Consider the following 26,191-nt stretch of genomic DNA (forward strand, 5'->3'; position numbering starts at 1 on the left):
AGATTGTTCCTTTCGCTCTTTCCTTGCTTTCCCCTTTCTTTAAAAACTGTTAAATCTCTAAGTTACGATGAAAGATATGCAAACTGCAAGGTTGATTCTGTTTCTTTCACCATAGATGCAGCCAGAACTTCTGAGTATTTTCAGCACTTACTGTTTTTATTACCTATATTTTAAATTGTGAAACGTGGGAGCAATTTGCGTTGAGCAATGTCTCACGTACAGCGATCAGATAACAGAGCAGATAATCTGTTATAACAGGGCGCTGGTTGAGGGATAACTGGGAGAATTGTAATTTACATCAAGTTTGTGAAATAATCAAAGACATGGCATATTGGTGAAATAACGAGTTACTTCACTCGCTGTCATTTTAATGCCCTTGATGCAATGGAAATTAAAATTTATCTCATGTTATTTAGCTGGAAACAAGTTCACAGTGTTTTCTATTGTACAGCTGATCTTTGCAGAGACTTCCATGATAATTCATATTTGAACGGCCAACATTGATCACAGTTTCAATGCTCGAGCAACATTTCTATGCTCTGGCAGTGGTCCTGGGAGCAAATTGCTGATTCTATGCCCCTTGAATAATGCCCTAGATTTACCACAAAAGAGATATTATATGAGCGATTAGTACTAATCAATAGACATTGTATGTATTCAATGTTTACTGGAGTGAAGCTCTTTGATTCATTTGCAATTTAATTTAGACACTTAAACCCACAAACACATCTCGGAATCTTAGTGTCAAAGGAAGCATGGGATCAGCAAAACTAGTGAATCAGCGACCTGTGGAAATAGTCAATGACAGCAGAACAGCTGGTGTATTTCAGTTCAATTGACTGAGATGACTCACCCGTACAGATGACACTGGCGTCATTTTCATGTGAGCAGCTAAACTGATCCCAGGATGAAACAGGACACTCCCACAATCGCGTCTCATTCCCCCGACACCTGTAACTTTCCATCCACACTGGACCGGCTCCCTTCCCAAAGTGAGCTCCTCCCGGTATTGAGGTTACTGTCCCACACTGAAGGTGCTCACAGACCACGTTGGCGTCTTCCAAATCAAAGTAAACGTCACACACCGTCCCCCACTGGTCTCCATGTAGCACCTCCACCCGGCCTGAGCATCTGTTCGTCCCATCAACCAATCGAGGTCCATGTTTCCCTGTATTGAAAACAAATACAAATCCAAATAATTTATAAATCATCCTCTGCATAGAAACAGCAAAATAGAAAATGGGTATAACAGTTGAATCTTATGTACACGATTATCTATCCATACTTTACACAAATTATCTATCAAAAAACAATTAGAATTACCACAGCAACACAGAAGCAAAATACTGCAGATGTTGGAAATCTGAAATATAACAGAAAATGCTGGAAAATGCAGGGCTCGCAGCATCTGCGGAGAGATCAAGAGAGTTATGTTTTAGGTATGTGTCCTTTCATCATAATAATTAGTACAGGACCTCTTTATGAAGTTGGCTGAACACTCAAAAATTAACACCTCTTGTTGCAAATGCTAATCGATTGTTGGTCTTTATCTCTTGGATTTTGGAATGTAAACGATGAAGGATGTGATATTTCTGTTGTATCTGTTGTCACTTTTTGGCACTGCACTTCACAAAACCATTGCCTTTGGAGGTGGTTAAGGACAGAGTCACGAGAATGGCAACAATGCTTAAAGCGTTACATTATGAAGACAAGTTTCATAAACTTTGTTTGTAGTAGCTTTAGTTTTGAAGGATTACAGCTTATCTAGTTGATGTGTTTAAAATGCTTAAGTGGTTTGATAGATGAGCGATAGAAGATCTGAAGAACAAATACAGAACAAGCTCATTTGGGAGCTGCTTTTCTTTATGAGGGATGTGGACATCTCTGGCAGAGGTGGCAGTTATTGCTCAACTTTATTTGCCCTTGAAACCGGTGTCAGGACCGTCCTCTTGAACTGCAATTGCCTGCATGGGGAATGTTCTTCTGCAATTCAGTAAGGTAGTTAGAGTTAAGGCAAAGTGTGCAAGCATAGACTGTACTTTTAGGTGCATGTGTTGTAACCAGAGTGGGAAGTTTGGAATTTGGTAATTAGTGTCTAAGGCTGAAATCTAGCGTTAAAATTTAGCGTTTCGCTTGTAATTAAAAACCAAACTGCAAGGCAGTTCATTGTTAGCAGTTAACAGTGCAAGTCAGGTTAGCAGTAAGCAGTCAATCAGCTGTGCTTGTCCGAACTGGGGTAATTACTGTCAGCTGGAAACTGTCTAAACTGTTGCATCTTGAATGTGCCTCAAAAGGCATATAATACTGGACGTCATTGCAAGAGGATTTGAGTAAAGGAGCAATGTCTTACTGCACCTATACAGGGCTTTGGTGAGACCTCACCTGGAGTATTGTGTGCAGTTTTGGTCTCCTTATCTGAGGAATGATGCCCTTGTCATGAAGAGAGTGCAAAGAAGATTTACGATGCTAATTCCTGGGATGGCAGGATTCACGTATGAGGAGAGATCGGATCCACTCGGACTATATTCACTAGAGTTTAGAAGAATGAGAGAGGTACTCAGAGAAACCTATAAGACTGGAACAGTACTAGACAAGCTAGATACAGGGAGGATGTTCCCGATGGCTGGAGAGTGCAAAACCACGGGTCACAGTCTCCGGATACGGAGTATGCTATTTAGAACCGAGATGAGGAGAAATGTCTTCACTCAGAAGGTGGTGAACCTGCGGAATTCTCTACCACAGAAGGCAGTGGAGGCCAGATCACTAAATATATTCAAGAAGGAGATAGATATCTTTCTTAATACCAAAGGAATCAAGCGATATGGGGAAAAACGGGAACAGAGTACTGAATTAGATGATAGGCCATGACTTTTTTTGAATGGTGGAGCAGGCTCCAAAGGGCTGACTGGCCTACTCCTACTCCAATTATCTATGTTTCTATTTTTAGACTTCTAGTAAGGCAGAGTGTAAACAAAGATTGCAATGTTAACTGAATACATTATGAACATAGTGGGAAGTTAGAGTTTGCTGAGAGTAAGAATTCGGTTCAGAGTGGGAACAGGAGGTATTTTTTTATTATTTCACAGGGGGTGGGACTTTCGGGCTAGGACAGCATTTAGTACCCATCCCGAACTGCCCTTGCAAAGATGGTGGTGAGCCGCTTTCTTGCACCACTGCAGTGCATGCGCTTTCAGGGCACTCACATTGCTGGAAGGAAGGGACTTCCAGGATTTGACCCAGCGACAGTGAAGGACCAGTTATATAGTTCCAAATTAGGATGGTGTGTGCTTCGGAGGAGAACATGCAGATGGTGTTCCCATGCATCTGCTGTCCTCGTCCTTCTAGGTAGTAGAGAGTGAGCGTTCGGATGGAGGTGTTCTGTTGTGTCTGTTAAACTGGAGTCAGTGACGCGAGCCACCGGTTTAAAAGAGCGTCACAGCCAGCAGCAGCAGAGCCTATTGGAAGGGGCTGAGGGACAGACACCAGGCAAATAAAGGGAAAAACTCACTCAGTGAAACAATTGTCAGGTCAGGGTGTGAGAGGGCGTGAGTAAGTTGTAAATACGTATTAAGTTAATTGATGAGTCCTTCGTGTTTCGGCGTTAGCTAACCAGTGAAATAGCGTTAAAGCAAAAATGCATCTAAAAATAATTTTACCTCAAAAATAAAGACAGACTAAGTTCTGGCAGAGCAGTTTTTTTTTCTGGATATTGGAATTTGTAGATAATGGAACTGCCGCGAGGGAACTTGTCCGTAGTAGATATCTCAACCTGGAATCTCTCTGGCTCAGGATCATAGAGCTGTTGTGGGAATTGGAGAAACGCCAACACATCTGGCAGCAAGAAGAGTATTTGACAGTTTGCTGCAGATTTCAGTCACACCTTGTAGAGAGCTGCAGGATCAGAATGAGGTTGTTGCAGCTTCTTGTGCTCAGGAATGGAAATCCAGATGTAATGGAGAACGAGGATATACAGAAGTGAACAGGAACAAAGTCCTGGCTATTTGTGAGGATAAGGATGAAGTCTGTCAGAAGGACAGCCAGAATGTTGACCGTGATACCTTGGAATAGGAAGCTGTTCAAAAGGAGGAGGAGTGGAGCATAATGTGATACCTTTAAGTGATTCAATAATTAGGGCATTAAGAGTTCCACACAGTATTTTCCCAACTTGTGCGAAGTGAGGGTTATCTCAAATCAGATTGCAAGAATGGAGGGGAAATATCCAGTCGTTGTGGACCATGGAGGGATAACCAACATAGCAAAGTGTAGGCAAGAGGTTCTTTTCAGAGAGTACCAGGAGCTGAAATATAAAATAAGTTCTCAAGGATTATAATCTCTGGATTATTATACAAGCCGCTTGCACTTTGGCATCAGAAAAATAAACGATCAGGGAGATGAACATGTGGTTGAAGGTTATGATGTTGGAAAGAGGTTTTACCTTTCATGGGACCCTGACACCTGTACTGGGATATTAAAGAACTATTCTGTTGGAATGTGCAGCACCTGAATCGGGTTGGGATCAGGGTCCCAGAATAACGGATGAATAGGGTTGTTACAGGAACCTTAAACTAGTAAATGGGTGAGGGGAGGCTGGTGGGGGGCGGGGTGAGGGGTTAGAGCACAGTTGTAAATGTAGCATATCTAGGTGCTACAGGGAAATGGAAAACTAAAATATGCAACATTTGAGTCAGACCATTTTACGGTTTTACATCACGTGCCTTTGCGCTGAAAACAGCAGTTGCTTTCTTGAAAAAGCAGTTGTTCGAAATACTGACAGACCGTGACGTTTTGGGCCATGTACTCTGCCCATTGTCTGGAGAAATAATTGTAATTGGTGGAAGCTGTCTGTTTATATGTAGTGCAGAACGGGAATGCGGGCAGGATCTGACTACTGTTAGGTTATTTCATGTTCCTGTTCTGGCTGTTATTGGTCAGTTAATTATATTCCATGAGAGGTCAGTAGATGTCATTATTCTGGCTGCTGATTCGTCAGTTATTGTGCATTGTGGCAAGTCAATTCATGCTACTGTTCTGGTCGTGGGATGTTGGCTGCACAACAGGTGCTTGTGCGTTTCTCGAGGAGGGAAACCCTGATATTCACTGAGGAACAGGCCACTTTTAGGTGGAAGGTCTTGTGTTTATCGATCTCCATAGCTTCCCTGACGCAGTGAACGGCACAAGCCTGCCATCAAAGAAGCTCAACTCAATGACCACAGCATTGAATGGTCCAATTCCAAACTCAACCTCATCTATGATGGACTAGCTTGCAAGACACGGTAACATCATAAGTATAAAAGAGACCAAAAACATGCAAAAATGCAAAAAATAATGCACAGATCTTCCTGAATGGCAGAGATACAATGAATAGCAAAGGATGACAAAACAGTTCGCAAGAGCTCCAAAGTTTTTACAATAACTTCAGAAATATATTGTCATTAAAAGCAATGTGGTCTCATTACGATGACAGTTGTGATATTATAAATGAAAATAAGGATATGGCAGGAATTATGCATAATTACTTTGCATCAGTATTTACATGCACACAACTTTTATTAAGGTTCTTTGTTGCCACAGTCGGCCAAATGCTGCCCTGACATTGAGGGCAGTCACTCTCATCTGGAATACAGCTATATCATACATGTTTGTATAAAGTGTGTGATGAGGTCTGAAGCTGAGTGGTCCGAACAAACCCAAACTGAGCATCACTGAGTAGTTTATTGGTAAGTACTGCTTGATAACTGATGATAGAGCCTCCCTCAAATGGCTCGGAACGCATACTGTCCATCCGACTGCTCACCACCTCTGGTCCAGTACACCTACTCAGCATCTATGCTCCAACACTCTGTTCCGCACCTGAAGCTAAAGACCAGTTCTATGAACAACTCCATAACATCATTAGCAGCATCCCCAACACCGAACACCTATTCCTGCTGGGGGACCTTAATGCCAGGGTTGGGGCCGACCATGACTCATGGCCCTCCTGCCTTGGGCGCTATGGCGTTGGAAGGATGAATGAGAACGGGCAGAGACTGCTTGAGTTGTGTACCTATCATAACCTCTGCATCACCAACTCGTTCTTTCACACTAAACCCTGTCACCAGGTTTCATGGAGGCACCCAAGATCACGTCGTTGGCACCAGCTAGACCTCATTGTCACAAGGCGAGCCGCCTTAAACAGTGTTCAAATCACACGCAGCTTCCACAGTGCGGACTGCGACACCGACCACTCCCTGGTGTGCAGCAAGGTTAGACTCAGACCAAAGAAGTTGCATCATTCCAAGCAGAAGGGCCACCCGCGCATCAACACGAGCAGAATTTCTCACCCACAGCTGTTACAAAAATCTCTAAATTCACTTGTAACAGCCCTTCAAAACACTCCCACAGGGGATGCTGAGACCAAGTAGGGCGGCACAGTGGCGCAGTGGTTAGCACTGCAGCCTCACAGCTGCAGGGACCCGGGTTCAATTCTGGGTACTGACTGTGTGGAGTTTGCAAGTTCTCCCTGTGTCTGCGTGGGTTTTCTCCGGGTGCTCCGGTTTCCTCCCACAAGCCAAAAGACTTGCAGGTTGGTAGGTAAATTGGCCATTATAAATTGTCACTAGTATAGGTAGGTGGTAGGGAAATATAGGGACAGGTGGGGATGTTTGGTAGGAATATGGGATTAGTGTAGGATTAGTATAAATGGGTGGTTGATGGTCGGCACAGACTCGGTGGGCCGAAGGGCCTGTTTCAGTGCTGTATCTCTAATCTAATCTAATCTAATCTAAATCACATCAGAGACGCCATCTATGAGTCAGCTTTGACCACCTACGGCAAAAGTGCGAAGAGAAATGCAGACTGGTTTCAATCTCATAATGAAGAGCTGGAACCTGTCATAGCCGCTAAGCGCATTGCACTTTTGAACTACAAGAAAGCCCCCAGCGATTTAACATCCGCAGCACTTAAAGCAGCCAGAAGTACTGCACAAAGAACAGCTAGGCGTTGCGCAAACGACTACTGGCAACACCTATGCAGTCATATTCAGCTGGCCTCAGACACCGGAAACATCAGAGGAATGTATGATGGCATGAAGAGAGCTCTTGGGCCAACCATCAAGAAGATCACCCCCCTCAAATCTAAATCGGGGGACATAATCACTGACCAACGCAAACAGATGGACCGCTGGGTTGAGCACTACCTAGAACTGTACTCCAGGGAGAATGCTGTCACTGAGACTGCCCTCAATGCAGCCCAGCCTCTACCAGTCATGGATGAGCTGGACATACAGCCAACCAAGTCGGAACTCAGTGATGCCATTGATTCCCTAGCCAGCGGAAAAGCCCCTGGGAAGGACAGCATTACCCCTGAAATAATCAAGAGTGCCAAGCCTGCTATACTCTCAGCACTACATGAACTGCTATGCCTGTGCTGGGACGAGGGAGCAGTACCCCAGGACATGCGCGATGCCAACATCATCACCCTCTATAAAAACAAAGGTGACCGCGGTGACTGCAACAACTACCGTGGAATCTCCCTGCTCAGCATAGTGGGGAAAGTCTTTGCTCGAGTCGCTCTGAACAGGCTCCAGAAGCTGGCCGAGCGCGTCTACCCTGAGGCACAGTGTGGCTTTCGTGCAGAGAGATCGACTATTGACATGCTGTTCTCCCTTCGTCAGATACAGGAGAAATGCCGTGAACAACAGATGCCCCTCTACATTGCTTTCATTGATCTCACCAAAGCCTTTGACCTCGTCAGCAGACGTGGTCTCTTCAGACTACTAGAAAAGATCGGATGTCCACCAAAGCTACTAAGTATCATCACCTCATTCCATGACAATATGAAAGGCACAATTCAACATGGTGGCTCCTCATCAGAGCCCTTTCCTATCCTGAGTGGTGTGAAACAGGGCTGTGTTCTCGCACCCACACTTTTTGGGATTTTCTTCTCCCTGCTGCTTTCACATGCGTTCAAATTCTCTGAAGAAGGAATTTTCCTCCACACAAGATCAGGGGGCAGGTTGTTCAACCTTGCCCGTCTAAGAGCGAAGTCCAAAGTACGGAAAGTCCTCATCAGAGAACTCCTCTTTGCTGACGATGCTGCTTTAACATCTCACACTGAAGAATGCCTGCAGAGTCTCATCGACAGGTTTGCGTCTGCCTGCAATGAATTTGGCCTAACCATCAGCCTCAAGAAAACGAACATCATGGGGCAGGATGTCAGAAATGCTCCATCCATCAATATTGGCGACCACGCTCTGGAAGTGGTTCAAGAGTTCACCTACCTAGGCTCAACTATCACCAGTAACCTGTCTCTAGATGCAGAAATCAACAAGCGCATGGGTAAGGCTTCCACTGCTATGTTCAGACTGGCCAAGAGAGTGTGGGAAAATGGCGCACTGACACGGAACACAAAAGTCCGAGTGTATCAGGCCTGTGTCCTCAGTACCTTGCTCTACGGCAGCGAGGCCTGGACAACGTATGCCAGCCAAGAGCGACGTCTCAATTCATTCCATCTTCGCTGCCTTCGGAGAATACTTGGCATCAGGTGGCAGGACTATATCTCCAACACAGAAGTCCTTGAAGCGGCCAACATCCCCAGCTTATACACACCACTGAGTCAGCGGCGCTTGAGATGGCTTGGCCATGTGAGCCGCATGGAAGATGTCAGGATCCCCAAAGACACATTGTACAGCGAGCTCGCCACTGGTATCAGACCCACCGGCCGTCCATGTCTCCGTTATAAAGACGCCTGCAAACGCGACATGAAATCGTGTGACATTGATCACAAGTCGTGGGAGTCAGTTGCCAGCATTCGCCAGAGCTGGCGGGCAGCCATAAAGACAGGGCTAAATTGTGGCGAGTCGAAGAGACTTAGTAGTTGGCAGGAAAAAAGACAGAGGCGCAAGGGGAGAGCCAACTGTGCAACAGCCCCAACAAACAAATTTCTCTGCAGCACCTGTGGAAGAGCCTGTCACTCCAGAATTGGCCTTTATAGCCACTCCAGGCGCTGCTTCACAAACCACTGACCACCTCCAGGCGCGTATCCATTGTCTCTCGAGATAAGGAGGCCCAAAAGAAGAAGAACTGCTTGATAACGCTGTAAACAACACCTTCCATCCCTTTGTTAATGATAGAGAGCAAACTGCTGGATCAGTAATTAGAAAATTGCAATTGTCACACTGCTATTTAAAGAAGGTTTTCGAGTGAACCGAGGGAATTATAGACTGGTTAGCATAACAGCAGTTGTCAGGAAATTACTAGAGTGTACATTTAAAGATGGAGTGTCTGATCACCTTGAAAAGTTACAGCTAATCAGAGAGAGCCCGCGTGGATTTGTAAAAGGTAGATCATGCTTGATGAACCTGATCAAATATTTTGTGGCGGTAACTGAAGTAGAGGACAGGGGAACCTCAATGGATGTTACTCAGATGAACTTCCAGAAAGCACTCAACAAAATCCCTCGTAACTGATTGTTGGCTAAAGTTGAAGCTCATAGAGTTTAGGGAAAATTATTGACCTATTTAGGACGTTAGTTTAGTGGCAGGAGATAGACAGCAGGGATAATGGACAGATCATCTAACTGGCAGGATGTGAAGGCGCCGTCCCGCAGGAACCTCAACTATTCACCATATTTATTAATGGTTTAGATGACTGGATAGAAAGCCACATATAATTGACATACTCAATATTGCCATTAAAAGACACCATCAGCCATATTGTAATCATGTATATTTTAAGCATAACTTTACAAAAAAAAAGATTCAGTGACTGTGTAAAACTATTTCAATATTGGTGAGTGTGAGGTGTCCAATTTGGACTTTAAAAGATTACAGTACTTTATAAATGGTGAAAAGCCGGATGCAGCACATGGAAAAGAGAATTCAGGGTCATGGGCAAGTACAGGAACGGAAAGCAAAACAGCCAATGGAATGCTGTGCTTTTTATCTGGTGGAATGGAATACAAGGGGCTAGAAATGATGCGACAGCGAAAAAAAGAAAACAGGCCAGGCACCATCTGGTGTAATGTTCAGCTATGGGCAATATGCGTTGGGAAGGATATGTTGACCAGGGAGACTGTGCAGCATAAGAGATGCTAGAATGATTCATCGGCTTCAAATGTTTCTGTTTTTTATTCATTCATAAGATGTGGGTGTCGCAGGCAAGGTCAGCATTCGTTGTTCATGCCTCGAAACCTTTCACAACTGGGTGACTTGTTAGGCTATGTAAGAGGACAGTTAAGAGTCAACAACATTGCTGTGGGTCTCTTGTCACATGTAGGCCAGACCAGGTAACAATGGCAGATTTCATCCCCTAAGGATATGACTAAACAAGATTTTTTTTTAATGACAATCGACAATGGTGTCATGGTCACCATTACTGAGATTAGTTTTCAATTCCAGATTTATTAACTGACTTTAAATTGCACTGACTGCGATGGTGGGAATTGCACCAGCGTCCCCAGAATTAGCCTGGGGCTCTGGATTGCTAGTCCAGTGACATTAACACCACGCCACTGCCTCACCTCACTATGAAGTAGGATTACACAAACTGTGGCTGGGTTCCCTGAAATTTGGAAGAGACTTGTCTTGATGTACAGAGAGATTTGGGTGTTCAGGTCCATTGTTCCCTGAAGGCGGCAACGCAGGTCAATATAGTGGTCAAGAAGGCATCCGGCTTGCTTTCCTTCATCGGACGGGGTATTGAGTACAAGAGTTAGCAGGTCATGTTACCGTTGTATCGGACTTTGGTTCGGCCACATTTGGAATACTGCGTGCAGTTCTGGTCGCCACATTACCAAAAGGATGTGGATGCTTTGGAGAGGGTGCAGAGGAGATTCACCAGGATGTTGCCTGGTATGGAGGGCGCTAGCTATGAAGAGAGGTTGAGCAGATTAGGATTATTTTCATTAGAAAGACGGAGGTTGAGGGGGGACCTGATTGAGGTGTACAAAATCATGAGAGGCATAGACAGGTTGGATAGCAAGAAGCTTTTTCCCAGAGTGGGGGATTCAATTACAAGGGGTCACGAGTTCAAAGTGAAAGGGGAAAAGTTAAGGGGGGATATGCGTGGAATGTTCTTGACACAGAGGGTGGTGGGTGTCTGGAATGCGTTGCCAGCGGAGGTGGTAGACGCAGCACGATAGCGTCTTTTAAGATGTATCTGGACAGATACATGACTGGGCAGGAAGTAAAGAGATACAGACCCTTAGAAAATAGGCGTCATGTTTAGATAGAGGATCTGGATCGGCGCAGGCTTGGAGGGCCGAAGGGCCTGTTCCTGTGCTGTAATTTTCTTTCTTCTTTGTTCTTTGTTTTCTCATTCCCAGCCTATCTCTTCCAGCTGCTGAAAAGTCTTTGGGAATTCTGCAGGTGAGCTACTTGCCACAGAATGCCGATCATCTGACCTGCTCCACTCGCCATAACATTATGGTAAATGGTCTAGTTCAGTTTCTTGTCAATGACAACACTCAGGAGGATTTGATGATGGTAGTGAATTCACTGATTATAATAGCTAGGGGAGATGTTGTTGTCTCTCTTGTTGGAAATAGTCATTACCTGACATGGAGGTGGTGAGTGTGTTACTTTCTGCCCATCTGCCCGAGTCTAAATAATGTCCTGATCTTGATGGAAGTGGGCATGAACTGTTTCTTAATCCGAGGAATTGTGAATGGAACTAAAGTCCATGCAATTACCAGCTAAAAGCCCAACTTCGGACATTTTGATGGTGGGAAGGTAACTGACCAAGCACCAGAAGACAGTTGGGCCTCAGAGAACAATTAGAAAACACATTTTTCTATAAAAACCGTGGAAATCTGGAACATTCCCGAAAGTAAAGAGCGGTGGATGTTACATTTAATCTAAATTTTCAGGACTAATATTGATAGATTTTTGTTAGCTCGGTGTATCAAAGAATCCGCTTCAAAGCGAGGTAAAGAGACTTGAAGAACATATCATCTATGATATAACTGAATGATCGAACAGGCTAGTGCAACTGAAAGCTGTGTACTGATAATGTGGATATGTGTCCGGTCCTGTCATATTTCGCGGGTAAAATGCACACATTCTATAAAATAACTTTGTAATCTTTCACTTCTGGCCTGATTGCACTGAGCAGTGCTAGAGTACAGCCGTTATTTTATACCCTGCCGTTCAGTAAGTGTTAACGTGGGCACAGTGGAACAGTGGTTAGCATCACAGCTCCAGTGACCTGGGTTCAGTTCTGGGTGCTGTCTGTGCGGAGTTTGCACGTTCTCCCTGTGAATGCGTGGGATTCTGCCTCGTGCTCTGGTTTCATCCCACAGTGAAAGACTTGCAGGTCGAAAGTCAGTTGACCATTGTAAATTACCCCTTCTGTGGGTAGGTGCTAGGAGAATGGTAGGTAATGTAGGATTAGTATAAATGGGTGGTTGTTGGTCGGCAGAGACTCGGTGGGCCGAAGGACCTGTTTCAATGTTGTATGATAAGAATAATAACGTGAGCAGGAAGGGTCAGAAGGCTATTGTAATGTCGGATCATTCGTGGTGTTCAAATTAAAGTATCGAAATAGGCCAGTGCATATTCATTTAGTCAACGCCCAACTGTTGCAGCCAATATTCAATTCTAAATATACATTCGGTGCAGTGGTAAACAAACTTGCGAAAATTCTGCTTCTTGCAGAATAAATGTTAAGATTTGGAACCATCTTGTTTACCAGTAATTGCGGGTATTTTTACCACGTTACACCAAACCTATAGCAGTGATAGTAAACTATAATGACTAGTTTAGATATGAACCTTACAGACAGAAACATGGGAATGCTACCTTCCTCAGTTTTCCAAATATTAATCAGGAAGTTGTCTGCTTTTCAGTAAATCTGTACTCACCGGAACAGATCACACTGGCATCGTTCCTGTGGCTGCATTCCTGCTGAGTTCCTTGAAAAAGATGGCAGTCCAATAAACTGGACTCGTTTCCAGTGCATTCAAAGACATCAGTCCGTACGAGCCCAGAGCCCTCTCCAAAATGAGCATAACTTGGCACAGACACGGCGACTCCACACTGAAGCTGACTGCAGACCACATTGGCGTCTTTCAAATCCCAGTCAAGGTCACACACTGTTCCCCAGGTTTCACCGTACTGGATCTCCAGTCTGCCTGAGCATGGAGAGTCTCCGGATATTAGTCTAGGATATCTGTGATCTGAACAAGCATATTATATCATAATTAGCATAATACATTAATAATCACAATAATATAAATATTTATATTTCAATATGCATCTGATTAATCACAGATCTGGCAACATTCGTTCTCAGATTCTGTTCAAAACTGATTATGCTGGATTTCCTGTATCACTACTGCTTATAATGTGACAGAACTGTCATGTTTAAAATGTTCCTTTATTTATTTATAACTTCCCCAGTCGCCGTCACTGTAACTGAGAAACATGCACTGTATCAACAGTTAGAACTGGGCAAGAAGTATTGTGTGACAAGAACTGTTGCTAGGAGTACTGTTGTTCATATTTAACATAAATGATTTCGAGTCAGAAAAGGGACGTACAATTGTAATATTCACTAATTACATCGACTTGCAACAATAGTTCATACAACGGCAGATTGTGAGAAAAAGACTTTACGTTAACGAAATTGGAAATGAATTTTAATGCAGATAAATGTACATTGACACATTTGGGTTGGAAGACTGAGAACCCATATTCCTTGGACAATGATACTGTAAATTGTGTCGAGGAATAATGGGACTCAGGGGTACAGATATAAAAATCAATAAAATAGCAATACAGGTTAACAAAGCTCTCGAAAATACAAACAAAATTGAGGTTTATTTATGAGAGATATGTTGAAAGGAGAGTCACACCCAGCACAAGGAAAGATTTGGTGTTGGTTGGGAGTAGGTTGATTGGGTGCTAACCAGTCAGTGTTTCCCGACTTATCTGGGCAGTGTGCAACTGAGCAACTTTACACCATATCCGTTGAATGCTCGTGCTGTAACTGCTGTCACTGTACTGGATCAGCTTGGCTAGAGTTGTCGCTAGTTTTAGAGCACTGATCTGCGCCACTACAGCTGGAGTGTGATCGGGCCCTTAAATTTTGCTTTGTGCTGTGTGCTCAGCCGCTTCTTCATGTTCTGTGCCGTAATCTTCGGAATGGACCAAACAATGGAACGCATTTGCACAGCGCTAACCCATTGACATGAATTGTCACACAATACTTCTCACCTTTTGTGAGTTTGAATAACTACCTTTAACTCACTTTGTTGACTGTTTTGTAGCCAGTTTGCTACAGTCTGTCATGATCACCCTTCAAAGCCCTTCGTATGCAATTAATTACCTTGAAACCACATTCACAGTTTTAAGTTTAAAACTGGACAGACAGTTTGACACCAACAAGATGCAGCAGTCAGCATATAATCATAGAATGTTTACAGCACGGAAGGAGGCCATTCAGCCCGTTGTTTCCATGCTAGTTATCTGTAAGAGCACCTCACTAGACCTGGTGCTTGCAATTTTCTTGAGTTCCCCCTCCCTTCCATTTCCTGACTAACAGCTAAAGCTGAGATGTTACTTTTATCCTCAATAGTGAAGACCGATGCCAAATATCTGCTCAATTAATCTGTCATCTCCTTATTTTTCATTATTAATTCCCCAGATTCACATTTTATAAGTTCAACGCTCACTTTGTTACCTCTTTTCTTTTTTTAATGTATATATATATACAGGTAACATTAGAGGACGAGAGAAGGCCAGATCGATATAGAAGGACAGATAGTAAGAGTTTATACATATATATATATATATATATATATATATATATATGTATAAACTCTTACTATCTGTCCTTCTATATCTATCTGGCCTTCTCTCGTCCTCTAATGTTACCTGCCTAATCAATCTTTTTGTCATCATTTGCTTTTTTAAAAATATTTTGTCCAATCTTTTGACCTGCCTCCCATCTTTGCGCAATTATAGGCTGTAAGCTTGATACGACCTTTGGCTGTTTTACTTAACCACGGATTACGGGACCCACTCTTGGAATGTTACTAACTCGTTGAAATATGTGAAATTGTGTATTCTGAATTATTCCCTTAAATGTCTGCCATTGCATCTCTATGGACCTATCCCTTAACCTGATTTGCCAGTTCACTTTAGCTAGCTCTGCATTCATGTCCTCATAATTGCCCTAATTTAAGTTTAAACTATTAGTCTTGGTCCCACTCTTCTCTCCCTCAAACTGAATGTAAAATTCAATCATATCATGCTCGCTGCTACCAAGGGGCGCCTTAACTGTGAGGTTATTAATTATTCCTACCTCATTGCACAATACCAGGTCGAGTATAGCCTACTCTCTGGTTGGCTCCACAAGGTATTGTTCCAAAAAAATGTCTCGAAAATATTCTATGCAGTCCTCATCTAGGCTACCTCTGCCCATCTGATTTTTCCAGTCCATATGTAGGTGAAAATACCACCCCCTTCCCCCCCACCATAATTATCACTGCACCTTTCTGATAAGCTGACATTATTTATTGCTTTATACCCCGGACCACAGTGTGGTTAATGTTAGGCAGCCTGTTAACCACGTCTTACATGTGACTTCTTGCCTTTATGATTTTTCATCTCTCCCCGAACATATTCTACATCCTGGTCTCCTGACCTTCAGTCATCCCTCTCTGTTGCGCTAATACCGTCATTAATTAACAGAGCTACCCCTCCACCTATTCCTGGCTTCCTGTCCTTCCTAAATGCCATGTATCCTTCAATACTCAGGTCCCAGTCTATATATATAAAAATGACCCGGACCTTGGTTCACAGGCACAATTTCAAAGTTTGCAGATGATACAAAACTTGGAAGCATTGTGAACTGTGGGGAGGAAAGTGCAGATCTTCAAAAGGACATTGACAAGTTGGTGGAATTGGCAGGCAGTTGGTGGATGAAGTTCAATGCAGAGAAATGCGAAGTGATTCATTTTAGTCGGAAGAACATGGAAATAAAATATAAAATGAAGGGTTCAATTCTAAAGGGGTTACAGGAGTTTAATAGTGCATCAGTCATTGACGGTGGCAGGCCAGGTTGAGATAGCGTTTAATAAAGCATACACTGTCCTGGGCTTTATTAACAGATGCATAGAATACAAGAGCAAGGAATTAAGTTGAACTTGTATAAGACACTGGTTCGGCATCAGCTGGAGTATTGTGTCCAGTTCTGGGCGCCGCAGTTGAGGAAAGATGTGAGGGCATTGGAGATAATATAGAGACGTTTCATGAGAATGGTTCCAGGGATGAGGAATTTCAGTTCTGATGATAGAAATAGAAAAGTTAGGACTGTTTTCCTTGGAGAAGAGAAGGCTGAGAGGTGATTTGATAGAGGTATTCAAAATAATGAGGGTCCTGGACAGAGTAGATGGAGAGAAATTGTTTCCACTGGTGAAAGGACCGAGAAGGAGAGGGTACAGATTTAATGCATTAGGTAAAAAAAGCGAAAGTGACATGAGGAAAATCTTTTTTCATGCAGCAAGTATTTAAGATTGGGAATGTTTGTCTGAGAACGTTGTGGAGGCTGGTTCAATTGAAGCATTCAAAAGGGCATTAGACAGTTATATAAAAAGGAAGAATGTGCAGAGTTATGGAGAGAAGGCAGGGGAATGGAACTGAGTGAATTTCTCTTTCAGAGAGCCCATGCAGACATGATGGGCCGAATAGCCCCCTTCTGCATTGTAACAGTTCAGTGATTCTGTGATATTGCCTCTCCTGCTTGTTCCAACCAGAATGTACCAGTTCCCACTTCTCTGCATTCAATTTCATCTGCCAACTGTCTCCCCATTTCACCAGCCTCTCTTTGTCTTCTTGATGTCTATCACTATCCTCCTGACAGTAACTGGTCAGGATTTCAGGAAAACTCGGCGCTTTTCTTCCAATAGTTCAAAGATGTTGATTAAACAATCGTTGCAACTGCTTCCTGAACGATCTGAGCTCCTTTGTTTAATATTCTGTGCATTTCACTTTCTCAATATTTGCCAAAATGTAAATGGCAATGCGCAGGCAGCTGTGGAATCTTACAGAGCAGTTATCTTTGTGATACCCACAATAACTGCGCACCCATTACTTCTGCTCCCCGAGGCTGAGGAACGTCCCTCCCTTCCCTGCTCCTCACTCACAACTTCACAATCTGTGTGACATATCAGATCTGAGGCCAAGCGATCATTGTAGGTGGACAGCTGGGCTGACAGTACATGCCCGGCAGCGGCTGCTGGGTTGATGAATGGAGAGTTGGATTGAGATTGAGACATTTCCAGCCGTTCAGATCATTCACTTCGGATTTAGGGAAAATCTCAATAGAAACTGCTCTGTCTGCATTGTAAATGTGCTGAGTATCAGGTATTGGCTGCTCACGGTGGAGAATGTTTATTAAATATAATACTAATGATATAATTATAAACAGTGATCCTAATATTAACAATAATTCTAACCGGAGATTACTGGAATTATTATCATCTGACTTTCCGGGTACGGACCGTCCTGGATTGTTTTACTTCCACTTATTCACAGAATCTATCTGCCGCAGCCGGAGATGAGAGACTGAGAAAGATTTTTACCTGAGCAGATGACGCCGGCATCAGAGGAGTGTGGGTAAGGATAGTGATCCCATTGAGCTGACTTACAGTCACGCAGAGCGGCCTCGGTCCCGCTGCACTGTACATAAATCGTCACAATGGGTCCGGACCCTTCCCCAAAGTGAGCCCGGACCGGTGCAGAGACCGCTGTCCCGCAGCCCAGCTCCCGACACACAACAGCGGCGTCCGGCAGGTCCCAGAAACTGTCATACACAGTCCCCCACTGTCCCCTGTAGTGAATCTCCACTCTCCCAGCGCACCAACTGCCCCCATTCACCAGTCTCAGCTTCACCATCTCTGTAAAATATCAGAAATATCATCAAGCGGTTATACTGTGTTAAACCCACAGGTTCCCAGCGCACAGACCCTCTCCATTCACCAGTCTCAGCTTCATCGTCTCTGTAAAATATCAGAAATATCATCAAGCAGTTCTGGTGTGTTAAACCCACAGGTTCCCAGCGCACGGTCCCTCCCCATTCACCAGTGTCAGCTTCGCCGTCTATGTAAAATACCAGAAATATCATCAAGCCGTTAGAGTGTGTTAAACCCAGAGGTTCCCAGCGCCCGGACCCTCCCCATTCACCAGTCTCAGCTTCACCGTCTCTTTAAACTATCAGAAATATCAAGCGGTTCTCGTGTGTTAAACCCACAGGTTCCCGGTGCACAGACCCTCCCCATTCACCAGGTATGAATTGACAGGAATATCAGTCTGCACTCAGAACTCTAATAAAACTTGGAGTATATATTACACTCGAAAAAAGGACAGGGAAATACTAATACACAGTGCAAACGAGCAGGGAACCGGGAGACAGCCGGATATTCACACCAACACAGCGGCTCCAATGAGAACTGGGTGGGGACAGGCTCAGAATAGTTTGAACCTGCAGAAGTGTGGAGATGGGCGTGGCTGTAATGATCACATGATTACGCGCTCAGAACTCATTGGACGAACACAGTGAAACCCCAGCACCAGGAAAGAGCAGAGGAAATTGCACCCACACCCAGTACAGCCAATGAAGACAGGGCTAGATGGTGATGTGATCTGGATGTCAGCAGTGTCAGTGGAGCTGATCCTTCACACTTTGCTTATTAGAGACCCTCAGTTATTGTCCCTCTGCATGAAGGCAGCACTCATCTCTCAGCTAAAATTAAATATCTTTAGTCACAGTATGAGGGACACCCTCCCTTTCTGACTCTCAACTGGGCAGCGGGTTAATCCGTGATCAAAGAAAATGCTGAGATTGTTGCCCAAGCTTAATATTTAATCGGATGGATTAGTTCAGAGAGATAGCAGACAGTGTGAAAATAAAGGGCGATTACCTGACGGGTCAGCCTTACTGTTCCCAGGTCTGCCTGAAATGAGAAGTTAACAATTAGAGTTCACTCGGGCAAGAAATGAATGAAAATGTCAGAAAGAAATAAAGACAAATACAACTAACTGCAGGGTCATTATTCCCGTGCCTTGCAGAAGAAATTAGATCGGGATCTGTGATTTCACTCCTTAAAACCGAAAATACAGTTTCTGCAACACATTAATATTGGTAATGGGATAAAATATATCCAGAATTGTTTTCACATAAACACACACTGACATCCGGATACACTCTCTCCTTGTGCTGATGGTGGGTGGGCTGCATGTATTACCAGTGTGAAGGTGCCTGAGAAGGCGATGGTGATGATCCTCTCCCTGATAGAATCTTACAATGAAACAGCACGGAGGGACGCCATTCCGCCCATGGTGCCGATGCTGTCTCTCAGTAAGAGCTGTCTAATTCGTCCCACTCCCATTCCCAAATCGCCCTGTAAATTTGTGCTGATGGTGCTCTGATCATTGATGACCCGTCTGTAGATGCCCTGAGAAGAGGGTGGTGATGGATAGCCTTTTAAACCCGCTGGTGATGGCACTGTCAGTGAATTCAGCTTCCCGATCTAAAGTTAGAGAAGGGATGGCAACATAAATTAAAGATTTTCCGATCCTGTGGTAAATTTCAATGCCTTTTAATTTAGTGCAAATTCTTCCACCTGTAACTTTCAAAGTTTCTGTAAACGTGTAATTGGGCTATTCTGTCGTTGAATAAATTATATAGCTTCCTCAAACGAAACAAAACAAGATGAACGGTCTGTCAGCCTGCTGACTCCGTGCTGACTGTTTCTTACTAAGCTCCTGCTGTTCTGATTCTCTTGTCACCTGCCCTCGCCGACGTGCCCGATTCGTTTACTCGTTAATGATGTTCGATCAATGGTGCTCCCATTTACTGGTTCAGCATTTCTGCTTTTCAAAAATTCAGTCAGTCAGTTGACCTGTACCCAATCCCCCTGATCACAATGTGTCTCACAGATCTCCAGGTGTTTTTCTATTCACAACATTAAAAACTATAGACGGTGTGTGGACCTGCTCTCCAACTGGTGAAAATATATCTCCCATGTATCATTGTCTCTTTGTATACTCTGGTGATATATTATGGACAACAGGACACCGATTCCTGTCCTCAGCTGTGCTTACCGAGCAATCTTGAATGTGTTACTGTTTCCCAACTACAATCTCACTGGTCTCTTTATGATCCTAATTCTGTAATGTAAATACTGTGTGACTTCCTCCCAGTCCTGGAGCCTTAGCATTCCTACCAACTTTCCCTGGTAATTGTCAGTTCCCACAAATTCCCCTTTTCCAGTGGCCCAATGACAGACGAGGGGGAATAACCTTTCAGTATTTACTGAAAAACTGTTCCAATCTCAGTATTTCTGGAGAGTCCGTGAATCGTCTTCAATCCATTCAGTCATTTCCCCTACTCTTCATGCATTTATCATTTCAGCCTGTAACCATCCATGTCACGTGGGATTTTTTCTCCAGATAATCCTGTGGTTCAAGGAGAAAGCCCACGAAAACCCTCTTAGGGAAACTAGGGATAGACAATACATGGATGGAGGACAACATCGCCAACATGACGACAGTGGTTCAAGAAAACACCCCGACATCCCGTCTGGCTAAGGAGGGTTGTTCAGTAAATTCTGCCTGGTCAGCGAGCTCATATTCCGAAAATGAATCGAAACAATCTGTAACTGAGATTCCCATATTTGTCTATTAGGCAAGCTTATCTCTTACCGTCTCAGATAATGTCCAGTCCTTCCCCTTTCTCAATCATTACTATTTTACCATTTATCTACACTGCTCCTCATATCTGCTGATACCTCCATTTTGCTCTCAGATCCTTCCTCGCAGTCTCTAACTGCTCTCATTATTGCTCTTGAAAAAGTTTGAATGCATTTCTGTGTACGTTTTGCAAATCTCCGATATATGCAGAGAATATACCCACTATTCCAACACTCTTCTGGTCGGCCTCCTACCCTAGGGAAACTTCAGCTGATCGAAAACTCTGCTGCTGTTATCCTGGCATGGACAGTCCCGCTGTCACTGACTCCAGGATGCCAACGCCTTAGATTTCAGTGTTCGCACCGTTACCTTCCTGATGTTTAGACTAATGGGTTTGGTGCAAAACTATTAAGTTATTTTAACATTTTATACATATGTTAACTTAATATTGTACCGTATTACTGCAAACAGTAACATAGAAATATTAATTATAAATAACAATAAACTCAAAGGAGGTGAACTGAAAGGGGACAAACGTGGGAAATTCAAAGCCCAGAATTTAAACTCCTGAATGAGTTACAAAACCAGGGGCAGCGGTGGTTTAGGGGATACAAAATACAGTCAATGCAGAGAGTTTATGAGTTAATGCTTCGAACGGCAGACTATTAGATGGGTCAAGAATCAAAATAATTATATTATATCCAACTATTTTAGGTCCAATTTGAACTACTTCCACAATTAAATGAGCTCTTGTGGATTTCAGAAGCAAATTCATTGATAGAATTACAGTTATTGTAGCTTACACTCACAAGTAAAGCACCGGACAGAAGGAACACATATCAAACAATCCGGATTCTGTGTGTCAATACTATTATCAGTAACGTTTAACAATCTATCTCCATAACACATCAACTAGTGTCTGAAGAAACGTTACCACGGTTCGAAATAACCAAAGACACATCGAACATTTACAGTACCGAGACAAATTGCTCTGGGCACTGTCTGTTGAATTTAAATACGCAAACAAATTCAGGATTTGTTCCACAAGGTGACCAGAGTATGGCACATGTAGAAGGACATTAAAGAATTTAATAGGAGTAGGATTAGGCCATACTGCCTACCCAGCCTACTCCGCCATTCAATAAGATCATGGATGATCTCCTGCCCCAGATCAACTTTCCCACCTTTTCCCAGAGATTGGGAAACAACTCTGGATCTTTCATTAAACGCTGCATCACACCATATATAAAGTATGGGATATGTGGAACGAGATTCAGAAATACTGTTAGATATTAAATACTACATCAAATGTATGAATCATGTCGAAAGAGACTGAGAAACACTAATTATTACACAATACCGTGCATATAAATGTATGAAATAGAAATCATGATTTAATGTCAAAAGACATAGTTTTGAAGATTGTCGGTGACGAAATAAAATTGTTCATCCGCCAAATCCCCTGAAAACAGTAGCATAATTTCTGGAGGGTATAATCGATAACACTATTAATAATCAGTACAAATGAAGCAATATGGATTCAACCTCAAGCTAATATATTATACAATATTTATTGTCCTTTCTGAATATTCCAAATGCTGGACAAACTATTTAATCTAATTCTCTCCAGCTGATGGCACTTCACTGAGACATTGCGGGGACAGAAATCTCAATGTGGGATGGGTCGACTGGATGCAGATCCCGGTATTCTGCAGTTCTGACTCCCATACACTCGATTGCAACACTGACTACTTTCTACTTCCAGGAGTCTCCGTTTTAAACGTCTGATTAGAATTTTAACTGCAGTCTGCTGCGTCCATACGAGAGCCATAGGAAACAATATAAAACCAACTCTTGCCGCATTTCTGTTCGATTTTGGTAATAAAACAAAATGTAACTCGTATTTCCTCTGGAAATGCAATTAAATATTAATCAGATGACAAATATTAGATTCGTTTTTGCTGTTGGCGACACAAATGGATAACAGTTCCTTATTTGAATTTGATGAACTTAAAATCAAACAGGACAGAATTTATTCAATGACAAATTTATAAATTAAGGAAACTGTTTCAATATTCACTTGTACGATTTCAATAAATGACAAATCAAAATAAATATGCACATTCCCCAGAAATTGATTTTGATCTGGGGCCAATAGCTAAAAAAAAGTTTCAGGGAGTCAGATAGATTTCATACTCTCTCTCTGTTCTGTGGCTTGCAGAAAATATTCTTAAATTACCTTAAATATCAGTATTTTTGAATGCAATCCCTTTTACAAAACCAAAAGAAAATTAATCATGGAAGTCTGTAGTAACATTAAAGGAGCGTTTCCTTGTCGTGAATCAGCATTTGCTGTCGATGGACATTAACAAATGTAACCAAACCCGCACTGGAAACAGTGAGAAACGGAATCGAATCATCGACAGAAAAGCTCTGCAAAAATATTGAGTAGGTGGAAGGAGACTATTCATGATATCTCATTAAACACTTCACGATGCTTCACATAAAAGGAGCTTGTGGAAGGAGACTTTGTCACATTAATTATTACTTGACGCTGTACATACGATATGTGAAATAAGTTGAGAATTTGTAATACAAAGTTCCAAAGTTCAAGGTCATCATTAAGTAAACAATAATAAATGGAAACTCTTCCGGAGATTTTGGAATATTCAGTAACATTATCTTTTGGAGAGGCACTTCACAATTACAGTAATAATGAATGCTCATTGAAATAATATTAGTTCTGCCTCTAGTTTATATATTATACAATATTTATAGATCATGTACAACACTCTAACGTGGAACAAACTATTTACATTATTTCAGTTCCATTCAATATATAACACAGGGTCAGACAGCACTTCTGCTGTGAAATAACTGGGACAGAAATGCTTGTTTGGGTTCAGTCGGCAGTAGATTTAGCTTTGACTGCTGTTCTATAATCCCTGCATTACCATCGACCCCAGACCCCGAGACCTTCTATTCTCACTGTGATCACTTTCTACTGCTAGATTGCTGTGTTTAAATAATCTGCTTAGAATTTCAACTTCAGTCAGTTGTGTCGGTACAAGTGCCGCAGAGGACCAAATAACACAAATTGCCACGATATTTGTTTTCAATTTTGCATTTAAATCAAAATTCTGCACATGTCCCACCTGGGAATTTGGAAGACGTGTTAATAAGATGCAAGATATTATAAAAACAATGTTTTTTGATAGCGAAAGAATGGATAATTGTTCCCTATTTAATATTGATGGAATGTAAAATCAAACCAACAGCCCAAGATTCGTATTCAACGTGAATTCGACAAATGAGATAAACTATTTCAATATTCGCTTCATATGATAGCAATGAATCACAGTGTTTTTTGTCATAAAGCATGCCTGCTTTTTAAAAAAAGATTCTGAGCAACTAGCGTTTGGATAAAAGGATACAGGGAGTCATGTGCAATTCATTGTTTATCTTTTCTGCGGCTTGAATAGAATTTTCTTTAAATAATCCACAGAACAGGCTTTTACGATCCAATTAGTTAATATTCACGGAAATACAATTCGTTAAACACATAAAGTATCTGATAACACTGGGACCAAGCTGGCCTGTCAGTAAACCAATAAAGTTTGTAACAGACAGAGATTGATAAATGCAACCAAACACACACGGGAAATAGTGAGAAACAGAATGGAATCATCAATGGAATAAAACAACAAATATCGAGCCGTTGGAACAATCAAAAAGAACAATATCGCTAACTCTTTACACACAACATGACACTGTGTGAAAATATGTGATTGGGAAAACTTAACTATCTTCAGGCATTGAACAAAAAATGGAGGCAATAGAATAATTAATTTAATATAAAAGATACTAATTTTGAAGATCATCACTAACTGATCAATAATAAAGACCAAATTCCCCAACGATTTAGGAACTTTTAGTAACAACATTTTTTGCAGAGTGCTCTTGATAATTATACTAATCATGAAAACGAATTGAAAAAGATTGGTTCCACCTCCAGTTGAGTGGTTATTATAGATTGAAGGTAACACTTCAACATTGAACAAATTATTTTAAAATATTTAGTTTCATGAACTGTATCACTAGGAGAGCAGACAACACTTGTGTTGAGAAACATCTGTGACAGAAATGTGTGTGGCAGTTCATGTCGGCAGTAGATGTAGTTTTGACTGGTGTTCTACACTCAGTGAGATAACTTGCACCTGACTCTGATACACTCTATTCAAACAAAGACGGCGCTCGACTTCTAACAGACTCGCTTTAAATACACAGATTAGAATTTCAATTCCAGCTGGCAGTGTCAGTATAAGAAACACAGGAGGAAATATAAAACAAACTCCCGCAGTCTTTGTGTTCGATACAAATTCAACTGGGAATTTAAAATACCTGTTAATTAGATGTAGAATATTCCAAACTCATTTGCTGTAACCAAAACAATATTACTGTCAGCAATAGCTCAATTGCTCGCACTCTCGCCTCTGAGTCAGGAAAGGGTGGGTTCAAGTCTAATTCCAGAGACTTGAGCACCGAATCTAGGCTGCCACTCCAATGCAGTACTGAGGGTGTGCTGCACTGCCCAAATGCTTTCCATCGGAGGAGAAGTTAAACCGAGGCTCCGTCAGCCCTTTCAGGTACACTATTTGGAGGAAGGGCAAGGGAATTATCCCCAGTGCTCTGGCGAATGTTGATCCCTCAATCAACATGTCACACACACAAAAAGTATTCTGGTGATTATCACATTGCTGTTTGTCGGCGCTTGATGTGTGTAAATTAGCAGCCACGTTTCCTATATTACAGTATGGACAACATTACAAAACAATATCGAATTGACCGCAAAGCCCTTTGGGACGTCCTGACGTCGTAAAATGCGCATTATAAGCGCTAGGCATTTTTATATAAATGGAAGTTTATTCCTATTTGTAGTTGAAAGAACTTAAAATTGAAACATTCAATCCAAAACTTGTCGTAAATGAAACTACTACAAATTATATTACACATTATCCATTTCAGACCATCCCAATGAATGACAACTGTAAACAAAATTGATCCGTTTTCCGTAAATTGATCCCAGACACTGCCATATTCTATTCTAACAGTGAAGTGTCTTTTTTTCTAACAGACCCTGCTTAAATCGAACCATGAGATTTTCAACGCCAGTCTGCTCTGTTCGAGCGGCTGGTAGAAGGCAATAAACAAGTGCCGATATTTCATTAATCTCAACACAACAAATTAAAATGTATAAAGCATTATTTACTTTCTACATCTCCTAAATGGGTTCTGTATTCAAGATGATAATTAGATTAATAATATACATATTGTAATAATAATCAGTGTATCAGTAAATAACATAATGCATTCAATAATCTGTAACTTACAGGTCAAAAGCTGCAGTAGAGACAGGGTCAGGAAGGACCGCAGCATCGTTCTGGCGCTGGGTACAGCGATGAGAACATAACATTACCCGAACGCTGTTCTCAGACACTAAGAGCTCCTTACAGCAGCTTC

The 26,191-nt window shown here is 42.3% G+C and overlaps 1 protein-coding gene across 1 annotated transcript; it reads right to left on the minus strand.

Annotated features, from left to right (window-relative positions):
- Positions 1 to 770: 770 nt before the first annotated feature.
- Positions 771 to 26,191, minus strand: LOC137361653 (scavenger receptor cysteine-rich type 1 protein M130-like). The gene is made up of 5 exons (XM_068026362.1): positions 26,062 to 26,191; positions 18,901 to 18,933; positions 17,563 to 17,877; positions 12,838 to 13,152; positions 771 to 1,168 (listed from the first exon to the last, which is right to left on the minus strand). The coding sequence occupies exons 1-5, from the start codon at positions 26,105 to 26,107 to the stop codon at positions 771 to 773; spliced, it is 1,107 nt and encodes a 368-aa protein (XP_067882463.1). The 5' UTR covers positions 26,108 to 26,191.

Source organism: Heterodontus francisci, unplaced genomic scaffold (genome assembly GCF_036365525.1).
Source record: "Heterodontus francisci isolate sHetFra1 unplaced genomic scaffold, sHetFra1.hap1 HAP1_SCAFFOLD_66, whole genome shotgun sequence".
NCBI lineage: Eukaryota > Metazoa > Chordata > Chondrichthyes > Heterodontiformes > Heterodontidae > Heterodontus > Heterodontus francisci.